The 27824-nt window shown below is 33.5% G+C and overlaps 1 protein-coding gene across 1 annotated transcript in view; it reads left to right on the top strand.

Annotated features, from left to right (window-relative positions):
- LOC150105630 (uncharacterized) overlaps positions 1–27616 on the top strand; it is a 169545-nt gene extending 141929 nt beyond the window's left edge. The window contains exons 7-8 of the mRNA XM_090394956.1: positions 11591–11687; positions 23272–27616. Coding sequence (XP_090251082.1) covers positions 11591–11687; positions 23272–23342 — 168 coding nt within the window. The 3' untranslated portion in view covers positions 23343–27616. The remainder of the gene's footprint in view (positions 1–11590; positions 11688–23271) is intronic.
- Positions 27617–27824: the final 208 nt, after the last annotated feature.

The raw sequence follows: 27824 nt of genomic DNA, 5'->3' as shown, positions 1-27824 counted from the left end.
AGAAATGCCACAGAGTAGGAAGCATTGCATTGTCTAGAAACTTCAAATACCTCTTGGAGTTCAGTGGGGCACCACAAACAGAGGTCCGAGGCCAAACCTGGAAAAACAGGACCATATCATCACACCATCACCTCCAAATTTGATAGTTGGGGTTGTGCCTGCTGGCGAGATACATTCACTGGGCATCTGCCACACACCCACACCCATTGGTCTGCTTGGTAGAGAGTGTGGCATGATTCCTTGCTTTATAACACAGCTTTCCAAGTTTCCATGTTCCACTGTGCATGCTCTTTGCACCCACTGAAGCATGTTGGTTCAGGTAGTGTGGGGGCTTACATATTGCAGTCCTACCATGGAAAACCATGTTGTGAGTCTCGATTCTGAATGTTTTGTGTGAATTCATGCTCCAGTCAATGCCTGGAACTCTGCATTCAATGTGTTGGCTGACAAATGGTGGTTTTTACATATTATCCTTTATTATTATTATTATTTAGGCCTCCATGGAGTCAAAAGACTCATCGCGGGAGGCCCTTCCTAGGAAACACGTCTATCAAGACTCATCGTGGGAGGTCCCTCCTAGGAAACACAGTCTATCATACCACTCCTTAAACTCATTGATCATTCTCGCTCTCACCACTCTTTCAGGCAATGCATTCCATGATTCAACCACCCTCCACGCAAAGAAACCACTCTGCATCCTCTTGCTCACAGTTTCCTTTCATAACTTCCAGGGATGGCCCCTTGTCATCACTCCTTCCTGCAGTTCAACCAAGTGAAAGAACTCCCCAGTGTCAACCCTGTAACCACCTCTCAACAGTTTAAAAGTCTCAATCATATTGCCTCTCCTTCTTCTATCCACCAAACTCTACAGTCCACATTCTCTCAGCCGATCCTCATAACTAACATTGTACAGTCCTGAAACTGTTATCCGCCTTTGTACCCTTTCCACAGTTAATTTATCCCCTTCAAATCTTGGGACCAAATCTGAGAACAATAGTCTAAGTGTGGTCTGATCAGGGTCTTATACAACGGAATGATAACTCTTTTATCTCTGCAGGTCAGCATCCTTTGCATTATTGCAGCAATCCTCTGTGTTACCTTCACCATCTTTGCAATATGTCCCCTAAATTTCAGGTTTCTATCAATCATCAACCCAGATCTCTTGTCTCCCCTGCTTCCTCCAGTATAGCTCCTCCAATAGAGGAGGCAGCATCCCATCGATGTGTCCCAAACCTCAGGACCTTACATTTTGTTGCATTAAACCTATACCCCCATTCATTTGCCCATCTGTCTAGCTTATTCAAATCCTCCTGCAGGACTACCACATCTGCACTTTACTTATAACCCTTCCCAGCTTCACATCATTTGCAAACAACTGAATATCCCCCTGCAATTCACTGACAATATCATTGATATAAAGGTTAAACCATATAGGTCCCAGTACTGAGCTGAGCCCTGTGGGACCTCACTTGTAACCCTCTGCCTCCTTGAAACTACCAACCACACACAACTCTCTGATACCTATCAGACAGCTAATCCTGAATCCAGTTGACCAATCCAACATACAAATCCATGTGCTGCAACTTAAATATCAGCTTATCATGTGGAACCCTGTCAAATGCCTTCGCTAAATCTAAGAAAATGGCAGTATATGCCTTTTCCTCATGTACTGCTCTTGTAACTTTATTATAAAAGGCTAGCATATTACTAAAACAAGAGCACCCTTTCACAAATCCATGTTGACTCTCACAGATAACATTACCCTCATCTGCCCAATGTTTTGTATGGTCCCTGACTAATTTCTCCAAAATCTTAACAACTACTGATGACACACAAACTGGCCTATAATTAGACACTTCCAGTCCGCTACCACCCTTATGCAATGGCACTATCTTACCTTCCTTCCATTCCCTGGGCACCTTTCCCATAGCCAGACTTTCATTGAAAAGCCAGGTCAAAGGAGCTGTCAGTTTTTTAGCACATTCTCTCAAAACTCGTGGTGAAATACCATCCAGTCCCACAGTTTTACTGACATCCAGAGCACTCAGTATTTGAAACACGCTCTCCTCCTGCACCTCTAAATCTCGAACCTGCCCTATCCCTCTAGTATTAAAATTTACTCCTCCAGGATGAAATACACCAATAAAGTGTTCATTGAACAATTCCACTATGTCCTCTGCATCAGTCACTCTATTCCCATTTTTATCCTTTATTGAACCCACACATTCAGTGAGTGTGGTGCATCATCCACTGTGGGAAACACTTGCAGTTAACTCCCTGTGTTTTCCATCTCGATTTGGTATCACTGATTGTTGACCTCAGATGGCCCAATTTGTCAACAATTCACCAAACAGATAGGACTGCAACGTGGCATCCTGTGACAATGCCTCTTTCACATTCCATCAGTTCCCTTCTCGCATTCATTTCACCCAGACACGGTTGCACTATCTTGGCAGCACCACCATATTCCTCCAATTTATACCAGCTACAAACACATGACTTGTTACAATGCACCTTTCCCATGGTGTGTGGGGGGGGGTCCATTGACTTCTTTTCAAGCAGTGTATTGTGTGGAGTATCTAATGACCATTCAGTTATACTATTTTATTTATACTTTAATAATGATTACTAAATAACTTAAGGAATTCACAATGTACACTAGAATATAAATTAAATTAAATTTTAATATATATATTTCGGGAAATTTTGCCATCTTCAAAGGAACTTAAGATAAAGACACGTGCATGCAGGCACTACACACAGTCAATGAGTACGAAGCGAGGAAGCTATTGTTTCTCCTAAAAGTCCTGATGGTGCCCCCTAGTGGGCTATGTACTATTCTTGGCCGTTGGGACTGAAGGTCTCCTGATGTACGTCACCCAAATTTGGGGCAGTCTCATGCAACCAAATTTGTTGAGGTTTGGCATGTTTCTTAGGGCTCATGCTGATTCCATGAATAGTCTTTCAAATTTGAACTTGTTATGGTATTACTGTGGCTTTCTTCCACCGTATTCTGTAGTGTGTATCCAGAGCATGGTCTGCAAGACCAGAGTGGCTGTGCTGGTGTAACCGGATGTAGTCCTTGTGTTCTGATATTCACTGTCCTGCCTTTTTGGCCAAAGTAGGACAGCTTACAGCTGCAAGGGACCTGGTATACACCAGGTAGATCTAGGGGAAGTGGTTGGTCTTTAGTGGAGCAGATAAGGGATGCCAAGTTTCTGTATGGTCTGTAACAAGAGATCAAGCTGGCTTTGAAGTGGACTGAGTTTTTTATGTGTGATAGTGTGTTGCCAGTATAGTGTGTAAGCGCTTTGACCAAATGTTTAGCTAAGTTGTATGTGGGGTTGAATCAATGCCATCCATTATGGGACATAATGGCACATTTCTTTATTATATTTGGGGCCTTCCCCAAATTTGGGAGACGTACATCAAGAGACCTTCAGCTCAACGGCCAAGAATACCTACATAGCCCGCTAGGGGGCACCATCAGGACTTTTAGGAGAAACAATAGCTTCCTCACTTTGTCTTCTTTTACTGGGTGTAGTGCCTGTGTGCTCGTGTCTTTATCTTAAGTTCCTTTGAAGATGGCAACGTGATGTTGCTGAAATATTGGAAATATATATTAAAGTTTAATTTAATTTATATTCTAGTGTACATTGTGAATTCCTTAAGTTATTTAGTAATCATGTATAACTAACGTATAAGCCTTTCTACGAGAATATACTTTAATAAATTAACTGATTTATATATAAAGCAGTCTTCTAATTTTAAAAAAAATGGAAGGAGATTGATATAATGTATTAATTTCTCTTATCCCTCCCCCCTCCATGTTTTTTATTTTTAAATAGCCTATCATAAAATTTAATGTATTATTGTAATTAAATTTAAATAGGCTATGAAAGGGTATTATAAAACTGTTTACCTGAAAATGTATTTTACATGTTTGTCCTGCAAGAAGAACATGTTTGTCCTGCATTATAATTTAAACCAGTTGGTTGAAGCAGCTGCATGCATGTTCAGAAATTCAGGAAACAGTATAACTTGCAGCAATAGCTGTCGAAGCTGCTTTTGTTTTGTTGTTGAGAAGAAGTAATTGAACATGTTTTAGAGAAGAGAAAGTAAAAAGTTAAAGAAACAGAACTGGAGACTAGTAGATTTATCTGAAAGTGTTCCTTTCAAACGGTGAACCACCACCAGAAAATAAAAATCTGGACAGCCTCTAATATTGTGTTAAAAGGATAAATGACATTATAGTATGGAAAAGGTGAATTCCTTTGGTTAATTTGTCTACTGTTGTTTTTCAAAGTTGTGTTTTCCTCTATTGTTCTTCATTATAATATGTATTATAGAATACTGCAAACAAAAAACAAACGTTCATTCAGAAAAAGAAGAATTGATTTCATGTGTGTCAGGATTATTTATAGAACACTGAAAAGCCAACAGAGTTTATTCAGAGTGTTTCTTCTCACGAATAATTTTCAAAGCATGGAAAAGTTTTCTCATATGATGTTAACACTGAAGTCTGCTGAGGTAGGATACAGTCTACTGAGGTAGACTTTTTCTTTCAGTTTAAGGAAAGTGATTTAAGTGAACAGAAATGTCTTTGAATCAGAATGAGGTAGCTCTTATTTCAGAACTGATTATATTGAATGTATTGGAAAGCCAAGGTTGTGAATTCTAAAAAAGGATAAGCAGAGGATTTTATTTCTTTGTTTAATTTAGAAGACCTTAACATATATTTAGTTTTAAAATTAAACTTAAATGTGTGAGAAAGAGAAAAAGGAAAAGTATGTCTCTTATTAAATTTTTTTAAACAAATTTTATATACATAATTATATTTATATGTTTATTATTACATAATAATATTTATATATTATATTAATTAAACTTTTTGTAGTAAAATTCAGATGTTGGCCAAGGATGCAAAGCTTTCATGTTTTGAAATTCTGTGGTGTTAACCTTTCTGCCCTTTGACCAACCTACAGGCAGGGCTGTACTTATACCTTTCCTGAGGCTAGAGTACTCACGGGCCCTTAAATTTACTCTAATTTTTTGGGGTCCCCAGCTGTACCCGTGCATAAGTACAGCCCTGGCTGCAGGTTCAAATCCTGCTGTTGGCATGGATTTTTGTAAATGATAGTGAGAAATGCGGATTTCATTGCCCAGTGTGGGACCGCTGCCTCGCTTATTGAAAGCCCAAAGCTGCTTGAAAAAGTTCCATATTCAGTCTCTAGAGATTTCTGGACTACATAAAAAATAAATATGCAAAAAATATAAAAATTAATCTTTAAAAAAAGTATAAAAACCTTAGTCTACCAACAAGCACCCATATTTTGGAAAATTAAAGCTAATTTTAATTTTGCTGTTAATGCTAGTTTTAATGTACAAATGATACTTTTCGAATCAATAAAGAAGTAAAAATATTTTAAAAATGTAATAAAACTAGTGTTATATGTGTAAAATTTATTGTATGTGCATAGGGGGAAAGAACTCACTTTCAAAATCATACCATTGATCTATTTTTATAGATCAATGTTGTGACACAGGTTATAAATGAAATATATGTGATCTTCATCCATTATACATTTCTTTTTTTTTCTTTCTTTTTTTTTTTAATACCAATCTTTTTCTACTTTTCAAAAAGCATTATTTCTAAACTTTTTTTTTATGGCTGATTAAGTAAGAAGGTCATGAAATTGTTTTCAAAGTTAATTTGCATGTTAATTCCAGTAATGTTGGTAGTCTGAAAATCAAAATATATATATAAAAGCTTTTCAACATGTTAAATTAGTATATATTACATATAATGATCTTGTGTGTGTGTGTGTGTGTGTGTGTGTGTGTGTGTGTGTGTGTGTGTGTGTGTGTGTGTGTGTGTGTGTGAGTGAGAGAGAGACAGAGAGAGAGAACCAGCTTCTGGGAAAGCACTATTTTCATTCAGTTTCAGTTTACTAGTTAGTTTGTTGTGATTGGATAATTTATGTTTACTTTGTTTAAATTTCATTGCTCTCTCTCAAAAGTTATTATAGATGCACACTATAGTGAATAACACTAACAAAATGATACATTATAACAAACTACAGAAAATATCTGGTCTAAGTACAATAGAATCCATGCTATTTTAAGTTCACTTTGCAAACAATAGTAGCACGAACTTCATGATATTGAAATAAATTTCCTCAAAAATGACATCACAAACTATGTCATAAAATATATCTGTTGGGAGTGATGTTGTGGGAAGTAATACTTAAATTTATTGATGTTTTGTATTAAAACTAGAAAATAAAAGAAAGGACAAAACTATTTATTTATTTTTTTTTTTTTTGTGTATGTGTGTGTGTGCCTTATACAGTAATTTCATATTTGGGTCTTGTGTTCTTTCAGTAAAAAATAAAAAATGATCTTTGTTTTTGACATTTGCATTGATAGACGCTAAATCAAATTTGTATTATGTTATGGTTGAAAACAACAAAACTTTGTTTGAGTGGGGGGATAAGTCCAAGTAATCCAGCTTACAATAGTTTACAGAATTTTGAGTATCATGCTTTTACAAACAATGCACACTGCTTCTTGAAAAAAATAAGAAAGAAAGATAAATAAATACCCAATGTTTTATATAGCCAAAGTAGCATGATTTTCTATTGAAGAGTGATAACTTTGTAGAAAAACTTTTCATCCCAGGGGATATAGTTGGAAATTGCATATTGATGACAGTATAATGGATTGGCAGAAACCATACATAAAGCACATAAGTTGCAATTTGAAAAAATGCAATTTAAAAATAGAGCAGAAGAGTAATATTATAAAAATGAAAATCTATTTTCATTTTGCATTTAAATTTTGAAATGTTACATTAACTTAATGTCATAATAACTTTAGTTTAATCCTTTATCCAAGTGTGAGCAAACAAAGTTTGCCTGAAAGTATCTTCAGAACTGAGCTAAGGTGGTGCAACACCAAGGCAACTCGTGGCAAAGGTGGAGAAAGCTATCATCACTCCTATCTCAGTATCTTCCATAATGCAAAGCACATCTCCTTGCAGATATGTGTAATGCTATGCATTATTATGGCAAGGGCCACTACCCAGACTGGTTTCAACCTTTATTGAGGTCTTGTCAGTGGGAGCCAGGCCCAGTAGTGGAGACACCAAGGCAGAAGCAATGTGCTTTGCATTATGGGAGATACTGAGATAGGAGTGATGATAGCTTTCTCCACCTTTGCCACGAGTTGCCTTGGTGTTGCACCACCTTAGCTCAGTTCTGAAGATACTTTCAGGTAAACTTTGTTTGCTCACACTTGGATAAAGGATTAAACTAAACTTATTATAGTCTAACCAAGTGAAAAATAAACTCTCAACTTAATGTCACTTACCTGAAATTTTCATAGTGAACTAAGTATGCATGTAAAAATCAAAAATAAACTGAAAACTTTGGCAGTCAAACACTTTATAGTCAGTCGCTTCCAGAAGAAGAAGAAAGTAACAGAAGTATTGAACAGCTGGTTTCCATTAGTCAACCTAAGGAGATGAGACTTATTCATACTAGTTATGCCCATCATCTCTCCTTAACCCCCCCCCCCCAAAAAAAACCCGGCGACATCTATAGATGTCCATCTAAATCTGGATACGATTCTGTAACACTCGTTGAATAACATGGGTAAGAAGTGCAATTTGGTCTCACTATTTCATCCACCTCGGCCAGTAGGCAGGTTAATCTAAGCTGACCATTCATTCCCAAATTTTCAGAGACACTCCCAAAAACAAGACTCATGTCTTTTCAGCTTATTTTGTCCTCAATTTTTTATTTTATTTTATTTCACCTTCCAGATTATATTTTTGCTTTCAATGAGAAACTGGCTTCAAAACCTGTAAGAAGACACATTCTTTAGGAATATATTCAACCTCTTGTTAATTAACATGCCTAGTTAAGTGGTATAAAAATCCATATTTTGTAAATAAGTACAGATAAAATGTTTGTTTAAAAAAAAATGTATAATTTAAAAATTGTGTCCTCTGTCCCTGAAATCATTTTAAAAAAAGGTCACTTTACCTTAGGCTGACTCTTACAGGCTGTTCATCACTCGTGTCTCCTCCAACCCCTCTTTGTAACTGGAGGCAACCAATTATGCAATTGACTGACTGTTGAAGTTTCAAGTAATTTTTGATTTTAATGTTGCAGACTGCACATATTTAGTTCATTGTGAAAATTTTGGATAAGTGACATTAATTTAAGATTTTGTAGCATTTCAGAATATAAAAGTTAATTTTGGATTTTCATTTTTATAATTTCATACTCTTTTAGTTCTCTTCTTTTTTTTATTTTTTCACCAATTATTATTTGCAGATACTGTGAGAATGTTGTATAGTTCTGTGAACATGATGTTTAGGGCCTCCCTGGAGTCGCCCGAAATAATAATAATAATAAATAATAATATTGCACTGTGTGCTTCATATATGGTTCCTGCCAATCCATTTTGTTCTGTCATCAGTGTAGGATTTCCTTTGTTTACTGACTTCAGCTATAGTTTTCTCCCCAAAATTATCACTCTTTGATTGAAAATTATTTAGAACATTATATTCAGTAGTGATGTATACGAATACATCATATTCAGTACCAACACTTGAAATTCTTCATTGAATGGGGAATAGGTAAATGAAGGACCATTCATGACCCAAGGGGGGGGGGATGATCCGAACAGACTTGCTAAAGTTTAGTGTGAGGAGTTCAAGAAACTATAGTTAATCACTAAATGTCATTACTTTCTTATGCATTTTACTTCTTGAGAAAGGAATGGGAATCAGTTTTTTTTTCCATAACTTAACTATAGCAAGCAGACTACATGGATTATAGCATATCCATAGTGACTATTTCTTTAGTCACTATGGATATGCTATAATCAAGCACATTAGCTTGATAGCTATAGGTATCAAGCTAGTGTGCTTCATAGCTATAGACAAGCATAAAGCATAGAGGCAGCAAGTTAATTTGATAGAATGATCCAAAAAGATATTTGATTGACGAAATCAAAAAAAATATTCAGAGAATGTCTAAATATTCATATTTCCATTATTCATATTCCTTTGAAATTAAAGGTGAAATATGAATATTTATTCCAAGAGAGTATAATTAAAAAATAAAAAAATGTATCTGGAAAGTTTGAGGAGATTTACTTTTTGCATGCAGTTTTTCTTTTCTTTTCTTTCTTTTTTTTTTTTTTAACTTGACTTTTTGTGGTTGCTTTAGGTGAACTGAATGGAATATAGTTACAGGTTCTTTATTAAGCCACATACTTTGAAAATGTCACCCTCCTCTCCTCTGCAAATCATGGTCTCAGCAATATTTCCACCACTACTTGAATTTCTTAGGACTGAGCTGGCAAATAGTAGTAGCAAGCCCATTCACTAGCTGACCTAGAAGCTTATCTCCTAAAGTGTTATCATTAGTAACAGAAACAAGTTTGGTTTATGTGTTATAGTGTAAACATTGTTTTTTGGCCACTTCAAGCATACATTGTGCAGAGCGATTATCATATTGGGTGATGAAACTCATTGCCACCAAGTGATATACCAAGTACCATAGATGCATAACTTTTCTCTGAAGAATTCAGATGCTACACTTGATACCTACATGAGTTCATTCCTATATAGATGGGTTAATGCATGTTATCAGGAGGATATATCTATGGCTGCCAACATGAAGGTATAAGCAGATGATCTATTTCAGTATATGCTATATCCTAAGAGCCTGAACATCGGTGCCATCCACATTATAGACTTCTAAAGTTTAGCCTGTGGCATTTCAATTATGCATTTAACTTGGCTCTCTCAAGAATATCTGCAACCAGCTTTTAACTCCATGTCAAATTTGCTGAAATATATATTTGAAAAAAAAAAAGAATTTGTCAGTAAACATAAAAGGGCCTTTTTTGTTTAGATTAATCATGGGCAACAGTCTTAAAGTAACATTTCATAATCGTGTTCTTGTATGGTTATCATAATCATAACAGTTGAACCACAAAACAAATCATTTGTGACTTATGTTCTGCATGCAGATAATTTAGTTTTGCCTAACTACTAAAAATAGTAAAGTTTAACTTAAATAAATGATTCAGGGATTTTTTGTAGGGTTTTCATTAAATTAATACAGTTTCATTAAATTCTATCTGGCCATAACAGAGTTTTGTTTGTATCATTTCAACATTTTGCCAGATTTCGTTCCTGCAAATGGTCTGATTGAAATAGAAATTTGAGACTAGATAGATTTTTATAAGGATACCAAAATTTCACTAAAATCCACCTTTCCAAAGCCAAGAACATGCATACAAATCTCAGAAGTGCTTTTGTATTCCATCTGTGAATGATTTATTTTTCTTCATTAGACCCTGTGACAGGTAGAAATAGTATGCTCTGCAAAACTCGATTATTCTGGTTTGTGGTAGTGTGTACTGATTTCCATAAATTAAGGAACAAAAAGAAAAATTGCAATAACTTGGGGGGGGATACATTATGTAAAAAGTGATGCAGAGTGTGGTTTACAAATGAGTGAGTGGTGCTGTGAGCGGTGTGTGTGTGTGTGTGTGTGCGTGCAAATGAACCATGGCATGAATGTGGGCATTTTGGAGTGTTTTTCCATTTCGTTTCTAGAGACAAAACTTTTAACAAGACAACAAGACATTTTGTGATAGTAAAATTCTTGAAAATAGCTGCAAGACATAAAGCCAACCAAAGTGTGTTTGGCCTTATATAGTGACTTTGGTTGGCCAAAAATAGTAACTAAATTGTTGATGGATTAAGTGTGGAGACAGAGAGTTATAGAGCAGGGGCCCCTCCCTCGATGAATCTTTGGACTCCTTGGAGGTGTCACATAATAATAATGATAATAATAATCTTCAGTTCCCATATTAAGTCCAGTGGGCATTTGGAAATCCACCACTGAAGGTTAATTAATTAATCCTTTTTTTCCATAGTCTGTTAAATTAAGTTAAACTTGCAAAGAAATTATATTCATTTAATCCTTTATACATGTCAGGCAATCAAAGTTTGCATGTGAAGTATCTTCACAACTAGTCTGCTTGTATATAGAAGCTAATGACTTAAGTCAATTGTCTTAATATCCAAAGCACACTTTTTTTCAGACTTGTATAATACTAAGGCTATATGTCTGCTCCTATTAATTGTATGTTTTTAGACTGATGATCCATCTATCTGCTTCCTGGTAGAGACACTTTTTTTTTTGTGGGAGAGCTCTACAAGAGAGAACCTTGCCAGCACAAGATTGGCTAACATAAATAAGCCTGGTAAAGGCATAATAAAATTCTCCCTACCTGAAACAAGGGGGGGGGGTTATTTTCCAAGCCTAGTAACATCTGCCACTAGGCTTGGAAAACAAAAGTAATGCCAATAAAGTCAAAAGTAAAATTTGAACTTATGGTGAGTTATTTTAAACAAATCAGTATTTCTAATCTCTTTGAAATATAGGCTTTAGGTTTAAAAAGTGGTGAAATATATTATTGATAAGTATCTCCACTATGAATGTCCTAGAATAGTGGAAAAAAAAGTTTATTAAATTTGTTAATATCTCTTCTTTTTCAGCTGAAAAAAATTGTGGTGACTGATGATTTTAAACTTACAAGCTCTCTAGTCGCATTGGACTTCTTAGTCCGGCATGGATTCTTGAATGCTGATGATGGTAAGGCAGTTGGATTTTATAATGATGGTATATTTTTGTTTTATTATATAATTTAGTAATCATCAGTTACCAATTATTAGAGAAATTGCACAATACTTGAACAAATTCAAGTTTACATGAATGATTGTTAAAATTTAGCTTTGTTTCAATACCATAATCTGAATCACATCTTTATAACTTTAATCTGTTATTCATGGTATTCTGTTTTTTCATTTCTGATGTGATGGGGAAAATATACATACTGATTATTTAACACATTGACTAGTGACTATGAATTATCTCATACTTATCATAATGAACTTTGTCATGGACTACAAGATTACAAGCAGTGGTGAGCTATGCAAATTTTAACGAAGGGCTTGCATCGTCGAGCAAAAAAAAAAAAAAAAAAAAGCCATATTTCACACAAAAATCTTTATTGATACAGCTTGTGTACAAGTGTCAATCAAAAAGTATGAAGGGACAACCTGTGAAGGCTATCCATTTTAAACCAATATTTCATGATCTAAACATGAAATATTTGCACACAATTATCTGTGTTAATTTATGTTACATAAGAAAAACAATTTTTTACTATCAAAATATAATAAGAATAAAATCTTTTATAATCGCACATATGAAATAGTCCGCATTTTTTATAAACAAAATAAATTTCTCTTGTTTGCAATAGGAGTTTTTATGACAAACAATCTATAAATAAATATTATCTAAAAACAATATTATTGAAGTACAATATTTCTCTTTGTTTTTATACTTCAAGTGATAATCAAAGGTACCAATCAAGGGACATATTTTATAGTCCTATTTATTTATATGCAATTACTAAAAGTGAATTCTTATTTGTAAAATGGTAGTAACAGTAATATAATATAATATTTTATTTAATAAAATCATTGTTAGGTTACTGTATGAGTTTGTCGCTTAATATATTTAATTTTTTTTTCTTTTTTTTTTTTTTTTTAAATAAAAAATTAAACAAGAAGAACAAGGAGCTCACAAATATGAGAAAAATTTAACAAAGGGCTGGGATGAGTCCCTGCAAGCCCCTTATAGCTCACCACTGATTACAAATGAATAAATAAGAGACGTAACATGGCAGGCTTGTAAAATAAATACAAAAATTGCAACATTGGAGTGGTGATAAGATGTTTTTGTCGCTTGTATGTTTATATTAGCAGTTTCTAGATCAATGCAGGAAAGGAACTTTTTCAGCTCATTAGAAGTGAGCAGCACCAAGATTGCACTAACATCACCATGCAGTTAGTTACCATAAAGCACTTGCTTTTTATAGGACTAATTTTTCTTCAGGAGCAAATATATTGAGATAACTTGTGATATGCAGATGGCACACATATAAAAATTTTTTTTCTGCATGCCAGCTATGAGATAATTTGATTCTGGTTCTTTTACAAAAAAAAAAAAAAAAAAAAAAAACATTAGTAGCTAACAACAACAACAACAAAGGGAAAAATATAATAGTAATAAAAAATTTCAGAAAAGAAAATATTAACAGCATTTTGTCACATGTGTCATGTTGAAAAAGATTTAACTGCATTTTCATGTTCATACAGTCTTAGTGCTGTTCACACTTATGATGAGTTTGATGCATTCTTCCCGTAATATAAACATGCAAACTAGACAATGTGAAAAATCTAATGGCATGCTAACAACCTTTTGGCACTGCCAGCAGGTTGACACATCAGGTGGGAAGTGCATTAAAAATAATAAAAAATAAAAAAAGTAACTTTTCCAAGAATGGCTGCAATAAAAAGGAAATTATTATAATGTGATAATATTTTCAGGACTTCATGGATTCACAAGATCTATTACAAGAAGCCATATTCTCATCAGACCACAATACATATACTTCACATTGAAAACTTTTTACATTGAAGAAGTCACTACCTGTTCTGGTAACATGTTCTATTTACCATACTCCATGTAAAAATATATTTTTTGCTTTCTTACTCATGTGATCTTCATATGGTTTCCAGAATGATGTCTCATTCTCCCATCACTCATTACCTTATTCTATATTTCCCCTATATCTGACAGACTCCTTTCACCAACTTAAATATCTCAATCATATTTAGGTGACAGGCAATTTTCATTGCTAGTGAGTGAAACTACCTCTTGCTTATTGGGAGCCTAAAAATGTTCATTTGTTGTCTAGAGCAGATTAATTGATTTACAGTTTACTCACTGTAACAGACTTGTAGGTGGCACAGAAATTGTTTTAGTGGATAGTTGCTATAGTGAATTGCTTTTAACATTGCACTCTACCTGTAATGCTTTGGTTGGTAAGTAGGTCATTACGCTCAGTGAGTTTGTTTTAGTGGTGGTTGCTGTTGGTGAGAGTCAACTGTTTTTAACTCTTAATCTTCCCATGATACTAAATGTGCAATAGGTTTACAACCTTTCATGGGTGGAATCCCCCCCCCCCCTCAAAAAGAAGGAAATACAATATGACAAAATACTATAAAATCTATAAAAAAAATAACTTCATTGTATTAGTGACAAAAGTGGATAAAGGAGCTGTTGTTGTGGTACTTATCAACAAATCAGATTATAGAAATAAAATAATAAATACTGTTACATACCCAAATACATATCAAGAAATAGATTTCAGTCCACTCCACACCTGTGTAAAAACTTGATGTTAAGAAAATTAATAAAATCTCTAATACGTCGATTTTTACTGGGAACACACCTTAAAAAACTTGTATATAATGTATCTATGTTTTGTATGTTTAAACTTTGTATAAAGATCAAAATAAGCCCAAAGGGAATTAACTCGCTCATTGTTTAAGAGCAGAAGTAGGATGTTTGAAACCAAGGGTAGTGTCTGTAAGTCGGCAGTTCCTTTTGAAACATATTTACGATTCCTGTAGCAGGTGACCTTCAAGATCAGTATTGAAAAGGGACGGCCTCCATCAGTCGGAAAGTCCTGTAGGCCATGTAGCTGGATTAAGGACATCAAAGGGGAAGAATAGGATTTGTCAGCGAAAGTTCGAGAACCGCCAGTCACGTGCTGTTGTACGGGGTTCTCGTAACTGTGCGCAAGACATGTACGGGGACATTTGGGGTCCAATAAACTTACAGTCTAAGGGGGAAATCTTGCCGTATTGGTTCAAGCCTTGCCACTCTGTTTGAGTGTGTGCATGCCCGCCGACCTACGCAGTTCCTCGCCGGTCAGTTCAAGACACCAGATGAAACCTATCCAGTATCCCGATGGCTGACGCGATCCCTCAATAGTGCCCTGTGACTCTCATCAAGGAAAAGAAGAAAACACGGAATGGAGAAGAAACCCTTGAACCCCTGGAAAAGGAAAAGAAACAAGGAGGGAAGGCGTATGCAAGACAGTCAGAGACCCACATGATTCTGAATGTTAATTATTTTATGTTTGTGATTTAAGAGAATTCCCCTCAAGGAACTGCTGAACTATTTAATATAAAAAATAGTGGTTTAAGGTACATGAAACGCTCGTAGATTTGTGAAAAAAATTATTATTGAGTTTAACGTGAGTGTAGTTAATTTCCCTAAGAAAGATTGGGCTAATTAAGATTTCCTTTCATTAATGTGTGTTAATTAATTGCTTATTATCACATCATAGAGCTGTTTTAATCAAAGGGAATGAAATATGCCAATGTGATTATCAGTCAATTAACTAAGTCTTTAAGATGAGAATCTGAGAGTCATATAATGTGTGTGTGTGTGGTGCATGGTTGATGACTAATTACGATTGTTAATGCGCACCTAGAAATTTCTTGTTCTGTGTGAATAATATTTAGTATTTGTGATATAGAATGTATTATCTGAGATTTAATTAGAGAAAAAATAAGAGTTCACTAAGTATTACATTTCAGTAATTATTCAAAATTAATGAATTTCTTGTATGAATGAAGTTTTGATTTCATGTATTGTATAGTAACTATTAGATCAGTAATTAAATTTTGTTTATATATTAGTACATAATGGTTTGGTCTCAATTGCAATGCACTGATTCAAAAATAAAAATCGAACCTAAGCAGGAAACATCGATATAAATAGTAAGTGAGAAAAGGGCCAGGACTGCATGGCAAATTGATAACTTGGGGATGATAAAAAGATTTTGTTGTAAAAGATTTAATAACCTACTGGAAGTACTATATTTCTTGCACCATATCGAGGCATGGATGGTGCAGTCATAAATCTAAATAAATATTTCCATTGCTCTCGGGTAGAAGGAGTATAGAATACAGAAGGTAGGAATCTAGAGTATAAAAAGGGGAATGTATAAAATTAAGTGATGATATATTACACTGTCGGAGCATGACCTGGATATGTATATATATAAGTCAAGCATCCCAGGATAATAATAGAAAACAAGAAACAAGTAACTAATGAGAAATAACCCCCCTACGTTTTACACCTGATCAAGAAATTAGATAATTATTTATATTAATTAAAAGATAATGTTAAATAGATAAATTCATGATTAAAAAAAATTAAAAAAAACTCTTACTGCAAACAAAATGCTTCTTGCCATCTTTAGGCAAATTAAGATACATAAAGAAGGTTACCTCCTTTACACCCAATAATTAATTAAAATTTGTTGCTAACTTATTAAAACCACTAATGAAAACATCAGGATTCATGACCAAAAATGCAGATGTCCTTTTCAGGAGAATAAAAAAAATCTTTGCCTTCCCCAACAGTATTTTTACATCTTCTGACAATACTTCTTTGTATACTAGTGTTGATGTCACCAAAACACTGGACATTGTCTACAATTTATTACAATATAATTAAGCTGTGCTTTATGCACAAAACTAACTCCTTTAGATATTCTAAATTTAATAAAATTAATAGCTCCAGCTAATTACTTTAATTTTGAAACAATTTCTATATACAAATTCTTAGACTCCCAATGAGCCAAAACATTAACAGTGAACTCACTGACTTGTTTTTAGCACATTTGGAGTCGAACTTATTATTCCTGACACTTCCAGATGGCATTTCTTTTTATGGCAGCTTTACTATTCCTTAATAACTTCAGTGATAGATTACATTTCACTATTGAGCACAAAGAAGAAAAAAAAATTTCATGATTTTTTTTTTCAAACTTAACACTTATTGGATCAGGAAATAATGATAATGTTATTATTATTATTAAGAGAGACCTCCAGGGAGACTGCATACTATACACACCAGCTATCATACTTATTCTTGAATTCATTCACACTGCTTGATTCAATGGCATCCAATGGCAATCCATTCCAATCATGCACCACTCTCTGAGAGAAAAATCTAGCCTCACCCCCTTCTTAGCAGCCTTCATTCTCAGCTTCCAAGGATGTCCTCTGGTCTTTTCCCTACCCTCCATAAATTGAAAAATTCCATCAACTGAAATCCTCTATGACACTGTCAGAAATTTGTAAGTCTCAATCATATCACCCCTCTTTCTCCTGTTTGCTAGTGTCTGCAGTCTACAAATTCTTAATCTATCCTCATAATTGATATTCCACAATCCTGATATCATTTTTAACACTCTTTTTTGTACTATCTCTAATATATCAGAATCACAATGGAAACTAGGATACCAGACCTGCTCACAGTAGTTCAAGTGAGGTCTTATCGAGGCCTTAAGAGGCAATATGACATAATTATCTTTACATGTGAATATTTGTTTCGGCATTGCAATTATCTTTTGAGTTGTATTTGCAACCTTTGCTACATGGCCCCTGAACTTCATCTTTCTATCTACTAACACTCCAAGATCCCCGGCATCATCAGTATCTTCTAGCATAATCCAACCAATATAATATGACATTGGATATCTAATCATGCTGAAGTGAATGACTTTACATTTACTGACATTGAACTGTGACCCATTTTCCAATGCCCATAATTCTGCCTATTCAAATCATTCTGCATATCAGGAGCATTTCTGATTACCCTGCCTTTTTGCATCATCAGCAAATAGTTGTATATCGCTTGTCATATCCTTCCCAATATCATTAATGTACAGATTGAATAACAGTGGACCAAGCACTGATCCTTGTGGATCTTTTATATTCATATGAAAATTATCATAAATCAACCAATATAAGGAACTACAGTTAACCCTTGTGTAATGCGGTACTTATGCAATGCGGTTTGATATAACACAGTCTACAAATTGTAGTAACCCTTTATCTTTTCATATATTTTTCACCGCGCTACTTAAAAATCAAATTTTATCTTCGTTAAATTTGCATCTGTGGTATCGTTCACGTAGTAGCAAATTTATATTAGGGAAAATACCCTTTAGCATGTTTACCATATAAAGTGTTTATTGGTGAAAATTGTCTTCGTTTTCTGCCAGGAAAGTGTGTTAATCTCAAGCTGCGCACTTTATTTTCTGGTGAGTTACATACAATATGTAATGCTTTTTTATGTAAAAAAAAATATTTTTATAGTTATGGCCACTTAGAGGGCTTTTGCAGGTATGGTTGAAAACGAAATTAGTGAATTAATTGATGAGGAAACGGATTTAGAAGAGGAGGAACTGGTGCAATTAATGATGCCGAACCAAATGGTGGGGAAAGTTCTGCCAATGATTCTGATTGTGATGAATCCATTCAAGAATTCAGTTGAAAGAAATTAGCAGAAAGATTGGACTTGGCAAGAAAGTTAGGAAGTTACTTTACAGATAACGATCCCTCAGTGGAGCGCTCCGAAAAATTCACGAGACAATTGGATATTTGTTTAGCTCCATATTATGAATTTAATAAAAAAAATGCAGCATAGTAGTAATCAAGTTCTTATTACTGACTTCTTGATAACTAAAACCTGCCAAAGTATGCAATGAGAATTATCCAAATGATGTCCAAGATTTCAAGTGGTGACGATGTCTGGCCACTCATAAATAAAGAACATCTACAAAATGTTAGTTTTGAAGACAGTGATGACAATTAAAATATGCACTTTATTTTATTTTGCCTAAAACATTTATGCATTATGTGCAATGAAGTTTACGTGTAATTTTTATAATTTTATACTATGTATTTGTTTCATAGTTTGTTTTCTTAACTTACACAAATTACCTGAATTAAATAAAAATATATTTTGTTGGATATGTCATTGTTGTTTATTTAATTAAAAAAAAAATGATTTCGGAACATAACCCTACTTTTTCTATGTGATCTGAGTCTCACATTATTCGATTTATATAACGCGGCATTTCTATAGAACCTAACATCTGTGTTATACAAGGGTTACCTGTACTTACATTTTGATTCTTACCAACCTTTACGTTGTTAAAAAACCAACTCTTTCAATTCATTAATGAATATAAATACACAACATTTCCCAAAGTTCTGAAAGGAGGTGGTGAACCAGTCATGATTATGTTAAGTAAAATTTATACATGATGCCTTATACAGAAGAGAATACCAAAGAGTTGGAATAATGCTATCCTTATTATAGTTTTTAAAAAGGGAGACAAAAAAGATATTAAAAATTACTGCTATGTCAGTCTCCTTTCAACAATATACAAATTTTTTTCAAAAATGATTAGAGCAATTAGATCTTTAGATCTTTGTCAACCTCCAGAACAAGCAGGATAAAGAAAGCACCATAGCACTATTGATCATATTTATGTAATAAGACAAATCACTGAAAAGACAAACAAATACTAAGAACTGTTGTACCACCTTACCCCAGTCCTGAAGATACTTTCAGGCGCAAACTTTTTTTGCTCACACTTGGATAAAGGATTAAACTAATTTTATTATTTAAAATACTAAGAACTCTTAAGTATGGCATTTATTGATTTTGAAAAGACATTTGATTCATTCTCAACTTTAGCTATTTTAGTAGCCCTAAATAATTCACTTAAGTTATTTACAGCAGCCCTAGAAGAAATATTTTAAAATCTAATTGGAAAAATAGAGGAATAGTAAATGGGGAAAGTATTAAATCACCTTCGATTTGCTGATGACATTGTTATTTTAGGAAGCTCTGTAGAAGAACTCCAATAAATTATCAATGAATTGAATGCAGGAAGTGAAAAGAAAGGATTAAATATAAACCAAGGCAAAACAAAAAAATGATGTATAATAAATACATCAAAAAGCCAGTACAAACAGAACACCAGGAAATTGATATAGTAACCTCCTTTGTTTACCTAGGACAAAAGATCACAGTAGAGAGAAAGAGAGAGAGAGAGGCTGTGAAGAAGAAATTATACATAGCATTCAACTTGGTTGGATAGCCTTTGGAAAAACACCATGAAGCACTCAAAGGAAACATCCCAGTTTGCCTTAAAAGAAAAATATTCAACAGTTGTACACTTTCAGTCATAACATATAAAAGTGAAACGTGGACTTTGACTAAAAAATTGTCCAGCAAGTTCAAGATTATCCAGAGGAAAATGGAAAGAAGAAAGAAAGCATAATACTTGGGTGATAGACATTATATCAGCAATTAATCATCATCCAAATGGCAACGGTCAGGTTATATTATTATTATTTGTCACCTCCAGGGAGTCCAAAGACTCATTGAGAGAGAGAGAGGGCATCTACTCTACAGCTCTGCTACCACCACTCACAATCCACCAATTGGCCGCAACTACACCAACAGCATCTACTGCCGAACCGCCACCACTAGCATTTCCACAGACAATCACAGGCATCCATGCCCACGGCGGGATTCGAACCCGCAGTCTCTTGACTGCAGAGCTGAAACACTAACCACTTTGGGCAGCCAGGCTGGGTATATTGCAAGAAGTAGCAATCAAAAATTGAAAAATCTCATCCTTCCACCAAAGAAATGGTGGTGGGATGAGATTAAAGAGATGGCTGGAGCTCAGTGGCATAGAAAGTCTTGAGATAGGAATGAATGGAAAATTTTAGTAACGGCCTTCATCCAGCACCAGACATCAGAAAATGGCTGGAGAAGGAAAAGAAGTAGTAGTAGTCAACCCGAAAGCAGGTGGGGGTGGGGATTTACAAATCTATTTGTGAATGGAAGCTTCCTATGTACAGAGCCAAAGCTGTTCAGCTGGCATAAATTGATACCGTTCTCTTAAAATGTAAATTAAATGTTATCCAATACATCAGTCTTCAACTTATGATGGGGTTCTATTCCAATGATCCCCCCTGTAAGTTGGAAATATTGTAAGTCAGAAATCACTATCAACAATCAATCAACAACAATGGGTTCAACACCCATAGGATGCCATCTTGATATGATTCTCCTTCTCTTAAAGTAGGTTGAGAGGGGAATAACCAGAGGCCATCTCTGGAAGTTGTATGAAGAGTAGATTTATTTTACATGGTGGGTGGATGGAACACGTTACTGGAGTATGTTGTTAATGTAGGAAGCGTAAGGTGCTTTTAGATTCAGTATGCAAGGTATGTCATCCTAGTGAGGTTACTGCTTTAGGCTATGTAAATGTGGGAATAGAGGTGGATGAATTGGAGGTTCTTAGGATATTGCAGGATCTCAATGTAAATGCAGCTGTGAGATTAGATGGGATATCAGCTAAGGTTTTTGCGAGAATGTACAAGGGAACCGGCAATGCCTTTGACTAAGCTGTTTAAGTCTCAGCTCTGGTAGAGTTCTAAGGAAGTGGAAAGAGGGCAAAATTATTCCTTTTCGTAAAGGGGGTTCTAAACCACAGTAGCAAATTTTAGACTAATCAGTATCTCCATGGTTTATGAGGGTCAACATGGCTTTGTGAAGGTCGGTCATGCCTTAGTAATATACTGACTTTTTATAATAGAGTAACAGCTGAGTTGGATAAAGGAAATGGCTACACAATGATTTTGCTGGATTTTGTAAAGGCATTTACAGAACACATGGAACTCTGTTACACAAATTGGAACAAATGAGGATGGATATGACAGTGGTTAAGTGGATAAGAGAGTGGATGCTTGATAGATATCAAAAAGTGGTATATGGAGTGCAGAATCGAGGCAAAAACAGGTGACTAGTGGTGTGCTGCGAGTCGCCTGTTTTTGCCTCGATTTAATTTGTACATAAATGATATAGGAAATAACCTGAAAGGAAATATTCAGTTGTTTGCTGATGATGCAAAATTAGTAGAGTAATAGTTAATCAAGGCGATGTGGAGACATCTAAAGAAAAAATCTGCCAATTTTTTCTTTAGATGTTTAACCTCATCTTTCATATGCTTCATTTTCACTAACTCTTGCCTAAGCTCTTCTACTATGGTCTCAATATTAAGCTTCCATTTTGAAATACTGTAACCTATCAATACACTTTTCATATACACATTAATGCTTTCCTTCTTTTCATTTACCCTACTAGTCCTCAGATATTTCACATTTTTACATTGCATACATGAAGCATTTCTCACAATGCATCCACTAGGAAAAATCCAGAGAACTTCTCAATCTTCACGCCGAAGCTTTCTGTTCTGCACATGCATGTTTCTTTATGGATGCCATTTTCAGAAGGCAGAAGCAGTAGGAACAAACAAGTAGCACAATACAAATAAACAAACAAAATTCCAGCAACAACACTACTCAAGGACACTTGTAATAAAAAAAAAAAAAAAAAAAAAAATCAGCTAACGCCTTTTTATTCCCGTATACGGGGAGTAGGTGAGGCCATTTAGCCCTATCTAACTTTTGGAGACTGAGTGGGCAGTTCAATCTCCACTGGTACCAATCAGAGACAGATGGCCCAAGGCTATCACTAATTAAGCGGTACTCAGTGAAGAGAGACGGCTCAAATGTGCCGCCATCTCGTGGTCCCTAACCCTAACACAATATATTTAATGACTGAAATAATGTGGGTTCTACGGTCGATTTTCTTGAGTTTACAGGACGAAAAGCCCGAGTTTCCGGGAGGAAAAACCTGCTTGCCCCATGCCAGAGATCGACTAACTCGGGAACCGGTCGAAAAAAGGCTTAGAAAAATTTCCTCTAGTCGCCGACTAAACTCGAAACCAAGTCTTCCTTCGTGCGGCCAAGCGCCGTGGTTGGCAAACGCCACATCCACTGAGCTACACAGGCTCCAGCACAAAAAATACAAAGAACAATTTTACGAAAAAAAGGCCACACTATTTAAAAACGCTTTTCTTAACATAGCTCATCTCAAAAAACACTGCTACATTCACTTTATACACTGTAAATTTATTCTTTATACACTGTACTTTTTCATGTTGTCATTTTGTGTGCTTTAGTATGGTTCTTGTCAGTCTTTTTTTCCTATAGTTTTTGTTTTATTTCTCATGATTTACTTTATTTTGTTTCCTCATTAAGGTTTTCATTAATCAGTGAAATATATTTAAATGACTAAGTTGCACTATTTTTTTTTTTTTAAGGAAGAGAATATTTTGATTGCAAAATTATCTTTGAATAAAAGCATATAGATTATTTTTATAAAGCCATTTATATTACATGCATTGCATTTTTTATTGTTTATTCTTTATTCAAGTTATTTAGTAGAATAATTACTAAGTAACTCATTAACATTGTTCGATACTATTTTGAGAATACTATATACACATCTTAGAGTTTGCATGATTTTAAATTAAATTTTACACAATTTTTTTAAAAAAAATTTCATTTACTTTTTTTTTTTTTTTCAGAGCCAAACTACACACAATTACTGGAAACACTACATACGCCTTTGCATCATATGTATCCAGTTTGTCAGTGATGTTTTAAAACCAAATAGTGAGATGATAACCAACATAAAGTTATTAGATTTTAGAGTGGTTCTTCAATTGTGATAGTTTCATTTGATATTTATTTCTTTTAACAACTATTTTATATACTGTGCTTTATTTGTATGTTTCTAGTTATATTTTGTAGGATGAATATTGTATCTCAGCAATTCCATATGTGCACTTTAAAAACGATGACAAAAAAAAAAAAAAACATTCCTTGTGATATAATGAATAATATTTATTTTTAAAAAATTTCAGGTAGTTTCTTTTGTTATATCTGATTTTTAGAAGTATTGTAGTACCAATTTGAAAGTACAACTTGGATTCTGTAAATTTTGATAGAAAAAAAATTTTGTATAGTTACTTGATAAATAAGTAGTTAAAATGACATATATATAAACTGGAATCAATATGTAAATCTGATTTATATTTCAAGTTCCAATGTGTTGGGTATTTTGCAAAGCGAGGGAAACTTTTCTTAAGAATCTGTAAAGTTTTAAAAATTACATATATATTCACTCATTACATAAATTACTTCACTGTTAGGCAGTTGAAAGTCCAGTTGTTGCCTTGTTTATTTTTGCATGGTTGAGAATAGCATCCGGTTTATTATTATTATTTTTTCTTGTTCCAAACTAAAATTTAATCATGATAGAAGACAGAAACTATATCTGTGTAGTATTTAGTTGTTTCCTGTTAACTAAGTATTTAATTTTTTTTTTTTTTTAGATGAACACATGGTAAATAATCATATGATTTTTGTTACTGTTGACGATTTTAAGTGTTTGATTATTTACGTTTTTGGACAAAATTGATAAGTATGGCATAACGTGTATTATATTTATCAAGTATATAATTACAGTGGTTTTTATTTTGTTTAGTATTATATACTTGGCAGTTTAAGTGTATTTCTGTATATAGTGATTCTGTATATTGTGACAATATACAACAGTTTGGGTAATGTTCTTAAAAATTAGCACGAAATGGCATTTTGTTCACGTGATATAAACAAAACGTGAATAAAAATATTCTGCTGTTGTGAACATTATGAAAAACTGTTTATAGCCTGGTGTTTTTAATTGATGTCTGTTTTCTACATGTATCAAAGCTTCATTGCTTAATCAGTTTACAAAACATTTAAATTTTTAGTACACTACAGTTTTCATCTTCATGTTACAGACACTATTTTTGGATAGTTTTTAATGTTTAGCATATTGGTATTTGTAGAAAACAACACATTTTTTACATGTCATGATATTTAAAAAAGCATATATTGGAAAGCATTGAATGAACTGATGTTTTTAGGAACTGGTAACTTTTTTCATTAGCATCTTTTTATGTAATGCACAACTTACGATCGCATGTCATTTATGTTTTTGTTGATTTCTGTTTTATAGAAACATAATATACGTTGTTCATACATTCTATGTATAATCACACACATACACACATTTACAGTCATCTCTCAATTCGTGATCTTCAAAGAGCCAAACTTTCAGTTAACCGATCTTGAATATGTGTTTGTGTGTGTGTGTGATTTAAAAACATTGATGCATATATTTATGCATGTAATTGTTTTTAAATATTTATTGCACATATATATAATCATTAATGTGTTCACATCAGATAGCATCTGGTCTGGCAGATGTTAATTGTATATCAAAATAAGTGCAAGTAATCACCATCCCACATAATTGAAAGGATAATAAACATATGGAATATCTTTAATCAAGTTTCTATGCGACTTATTTTTTACCCACTCAAACAGGGTATGATATTCATATACAGTGTATGTGTGTGTACATGCACAATACTTTGAGAATTAAAGAAATTAAAAAAAAAGCTATGTTTGCTTATATTAAGTATTTTATTTATTTATTTTTTGCAAGTTAAGCTTCAAGTATGGTATTAGAGAGCTTTCTTTATGGTTCTATCATCAGGTAGCATAATATGGCAGGAAGAATGATAAAACAAATTACAGTGCAAAAAACAACAAAAAAAGACTCATTTGAAACCTAAAGAGGCATATGAAATTATGGGTTGCTTCGGTGTAAACATATTAATATTTTGAACTCAAGGAATGTTTTGATTTTAGTCATATTTTAAAGTAAAAAAAAATGTATTTTCAGCACTAAGCATTTTAGAACTTTTTTCACTGACATAACTACATAAGATTACTGCATTGGAGAATTAGTTGAAATGTTTCATTATTGTTTCTCTAAATGAGGGATATTCAAAACTGTTAGGTATTAAAAGGAGTTACTAGGTTTTGCTGTATCTTTTTCTCAGATTTATGGGCTTTCTAAAAAAATGTGGGAAAAAAAATAATAAAATGAAAAGTTTATAGATTTTCTAGTTTTTGCTAACTTACATGCAAGGTTCCAATACTTTTCATTATTAATGAAAAATAGTAGAATTTATTGTTCATCATTTAAATATGAATTGAAAAATATGAAACATTTCAATAACAGCCAATTTCATGTGAATGTGTTGCAGATTATTGTTTATTAATTGCTACTTTTTTCACATCATGGAATGTTAGCATGTTTGAACTGAATTTATAATGTGTGATAAATATGTATTTTCAGTAAATATGTGGATGAACTTTTTAATTGCGTACCAGCTTTTTTAATACAAGCATAAATGAAGGTAATGAGCGCATGTTAATAAATGGAGTAATAATGATAGAGGAGGATGAATCATTGAGTATAGAAATCAAAATAGAGAAATGATTAAATGTGGTGATGAAATGGTAAAACACAACCCAAGAAGTTTGTGCATTGCTGCTTTAAATAAACATTTAAGAAATTTTATATAAAGTTAATATTCTACAGACAGTTGGATTTGTTGAATATTAAGTGTGCAGTGTATTTGTTCTTGAATTTTTTCTTAAAAATGCCTTAACTTAGCATTGGAATAAGTATTAAGTTCTTAGCAAATGATAAAAGTACTGTTAGTACAGTTGGCCAGTTCATTGCAGGTAGTAGACTACTGCTAATTATATCCCTTGTCATAGTGTCTGCTTTGTCAATTTCATTATTATTATTATTAAGGTTGTCAAATATAATTAATTATAATTTATTAAATAAATTAAGTACTTAACAAGTTATAATAAAATTGTATTATTAATAGTAATAGTTGACCAATTGCTATATATAGAAGATTATACATACACACGGTGGTAAAGAGCAAAAAAAAATGTAACAGTCCACTCACCTATATATTACTGCTTGATTAGTAGACTAAACTGTTATTAGTTTAATGACATGTTCCAAGAGTAAAGCTATAAAGAATGTCTACTGTGTATTATGAATTTTGTTTTATTCACTTTTGGTGAATATTATCTGTCAGAAATCAGCTCCCAGTCAAAAAAAAAAAAAAAAAAAACTTTCCTTACAAATGTATTCTAATATTTTTATTTAATTGCTTCATACTGGCATATAGTCAGAAACATATTTTAATGTGCAACATAAGATGTGTTATTCATGACCATCACCCTAGCAAATTAAAAAGATGCCAATCTGCAAAAATTTTAAAAAGCATTAATTTAAAAAAAAAAGAATAATATGAATAATTTTATTTAAATTTTTGAAGACATTCAATTATTATTTTATCTGATTAAGCTTGTCACTTGAATTCAACAGTGAATTCAACTGTTTAACCTCATAAGAAAGTGTTGAGAGTAAGGATTTTCAAGAAAGCTCTGTGCTGGCTGTATACATAGTGTACTATGAATAAACATACCTATGAATGCAGTTGTTTGCCTTATACAAGAAAAGATTTTAGTATATGTGTGTTTGGAATTAACAGCAATTTCCTATAATTTGTTTCAAATCCCATCTGCATGCTTAGGATTTAACAAATTTAAAAATAGCAACATGAAGCTGCATTGTTTGTGTTCAAGTTTGGGATGCCAGATACAAGTCGGTCTGTGTATTTGAGGCAGTGAATCTTTTCCAACCACCATGTGATCTATCCTGCCATTTCTAGCTCAATAGATAGTGGTGTTCATTACATTCAGCTGACCATGCTTACCACAGGTCAGTTTGTTGAGGGACTAACAATGATATTACCTATAACAACAGAAAATTGCCTCCGATCTCAGATGATCTGTATAACTGCCATTTAAAAGAATATGCTGAAATGATATATTATTCTGATAACCTGGATGGGAATAGAATACTTGAAACTAAATAAAATATGGACTATTTGGCACGATTCCTTTACTTCTTTGGTAACTCACAGTATTCTGGATTTGACCTCACCTTTTGTGCACTAAAATTTCAATTTTAGTATATACACATTTTTCTTATTTGTGAAATAATTCTGGATATTTATTATTTTCTATTTTATTAAAACTTATTGCTGAGTTGCAGTTTTTTAAGCTCCTTTCATCATTAAATTTACAGGGGGGGGGGGGGAGATGAAGCAACCCAAAATCAGCATGTTCACCTTTGATACCAAGCTAATGC

This window comes from Typopeltis vanoorti, chromosome 6, assembly GCF_054136105.1.
Source record: "Typopeltis vanoorti isolate ZY-2024b chromosome 6, IOZ_Tvanoo_1.0, whole genome shotgun sequence".
Lineage (NCBI taxonomy): Eukaryota > Metazoa > Arthropoda > Arachnida > Uropygi > Thelyphonidae > Typopeltis > Typopeltis vanoorti.
Note: the sequence above shows the minus strand (reverse complement) of the source record. Positions and strands in the feature narration are given on the sequence as shown.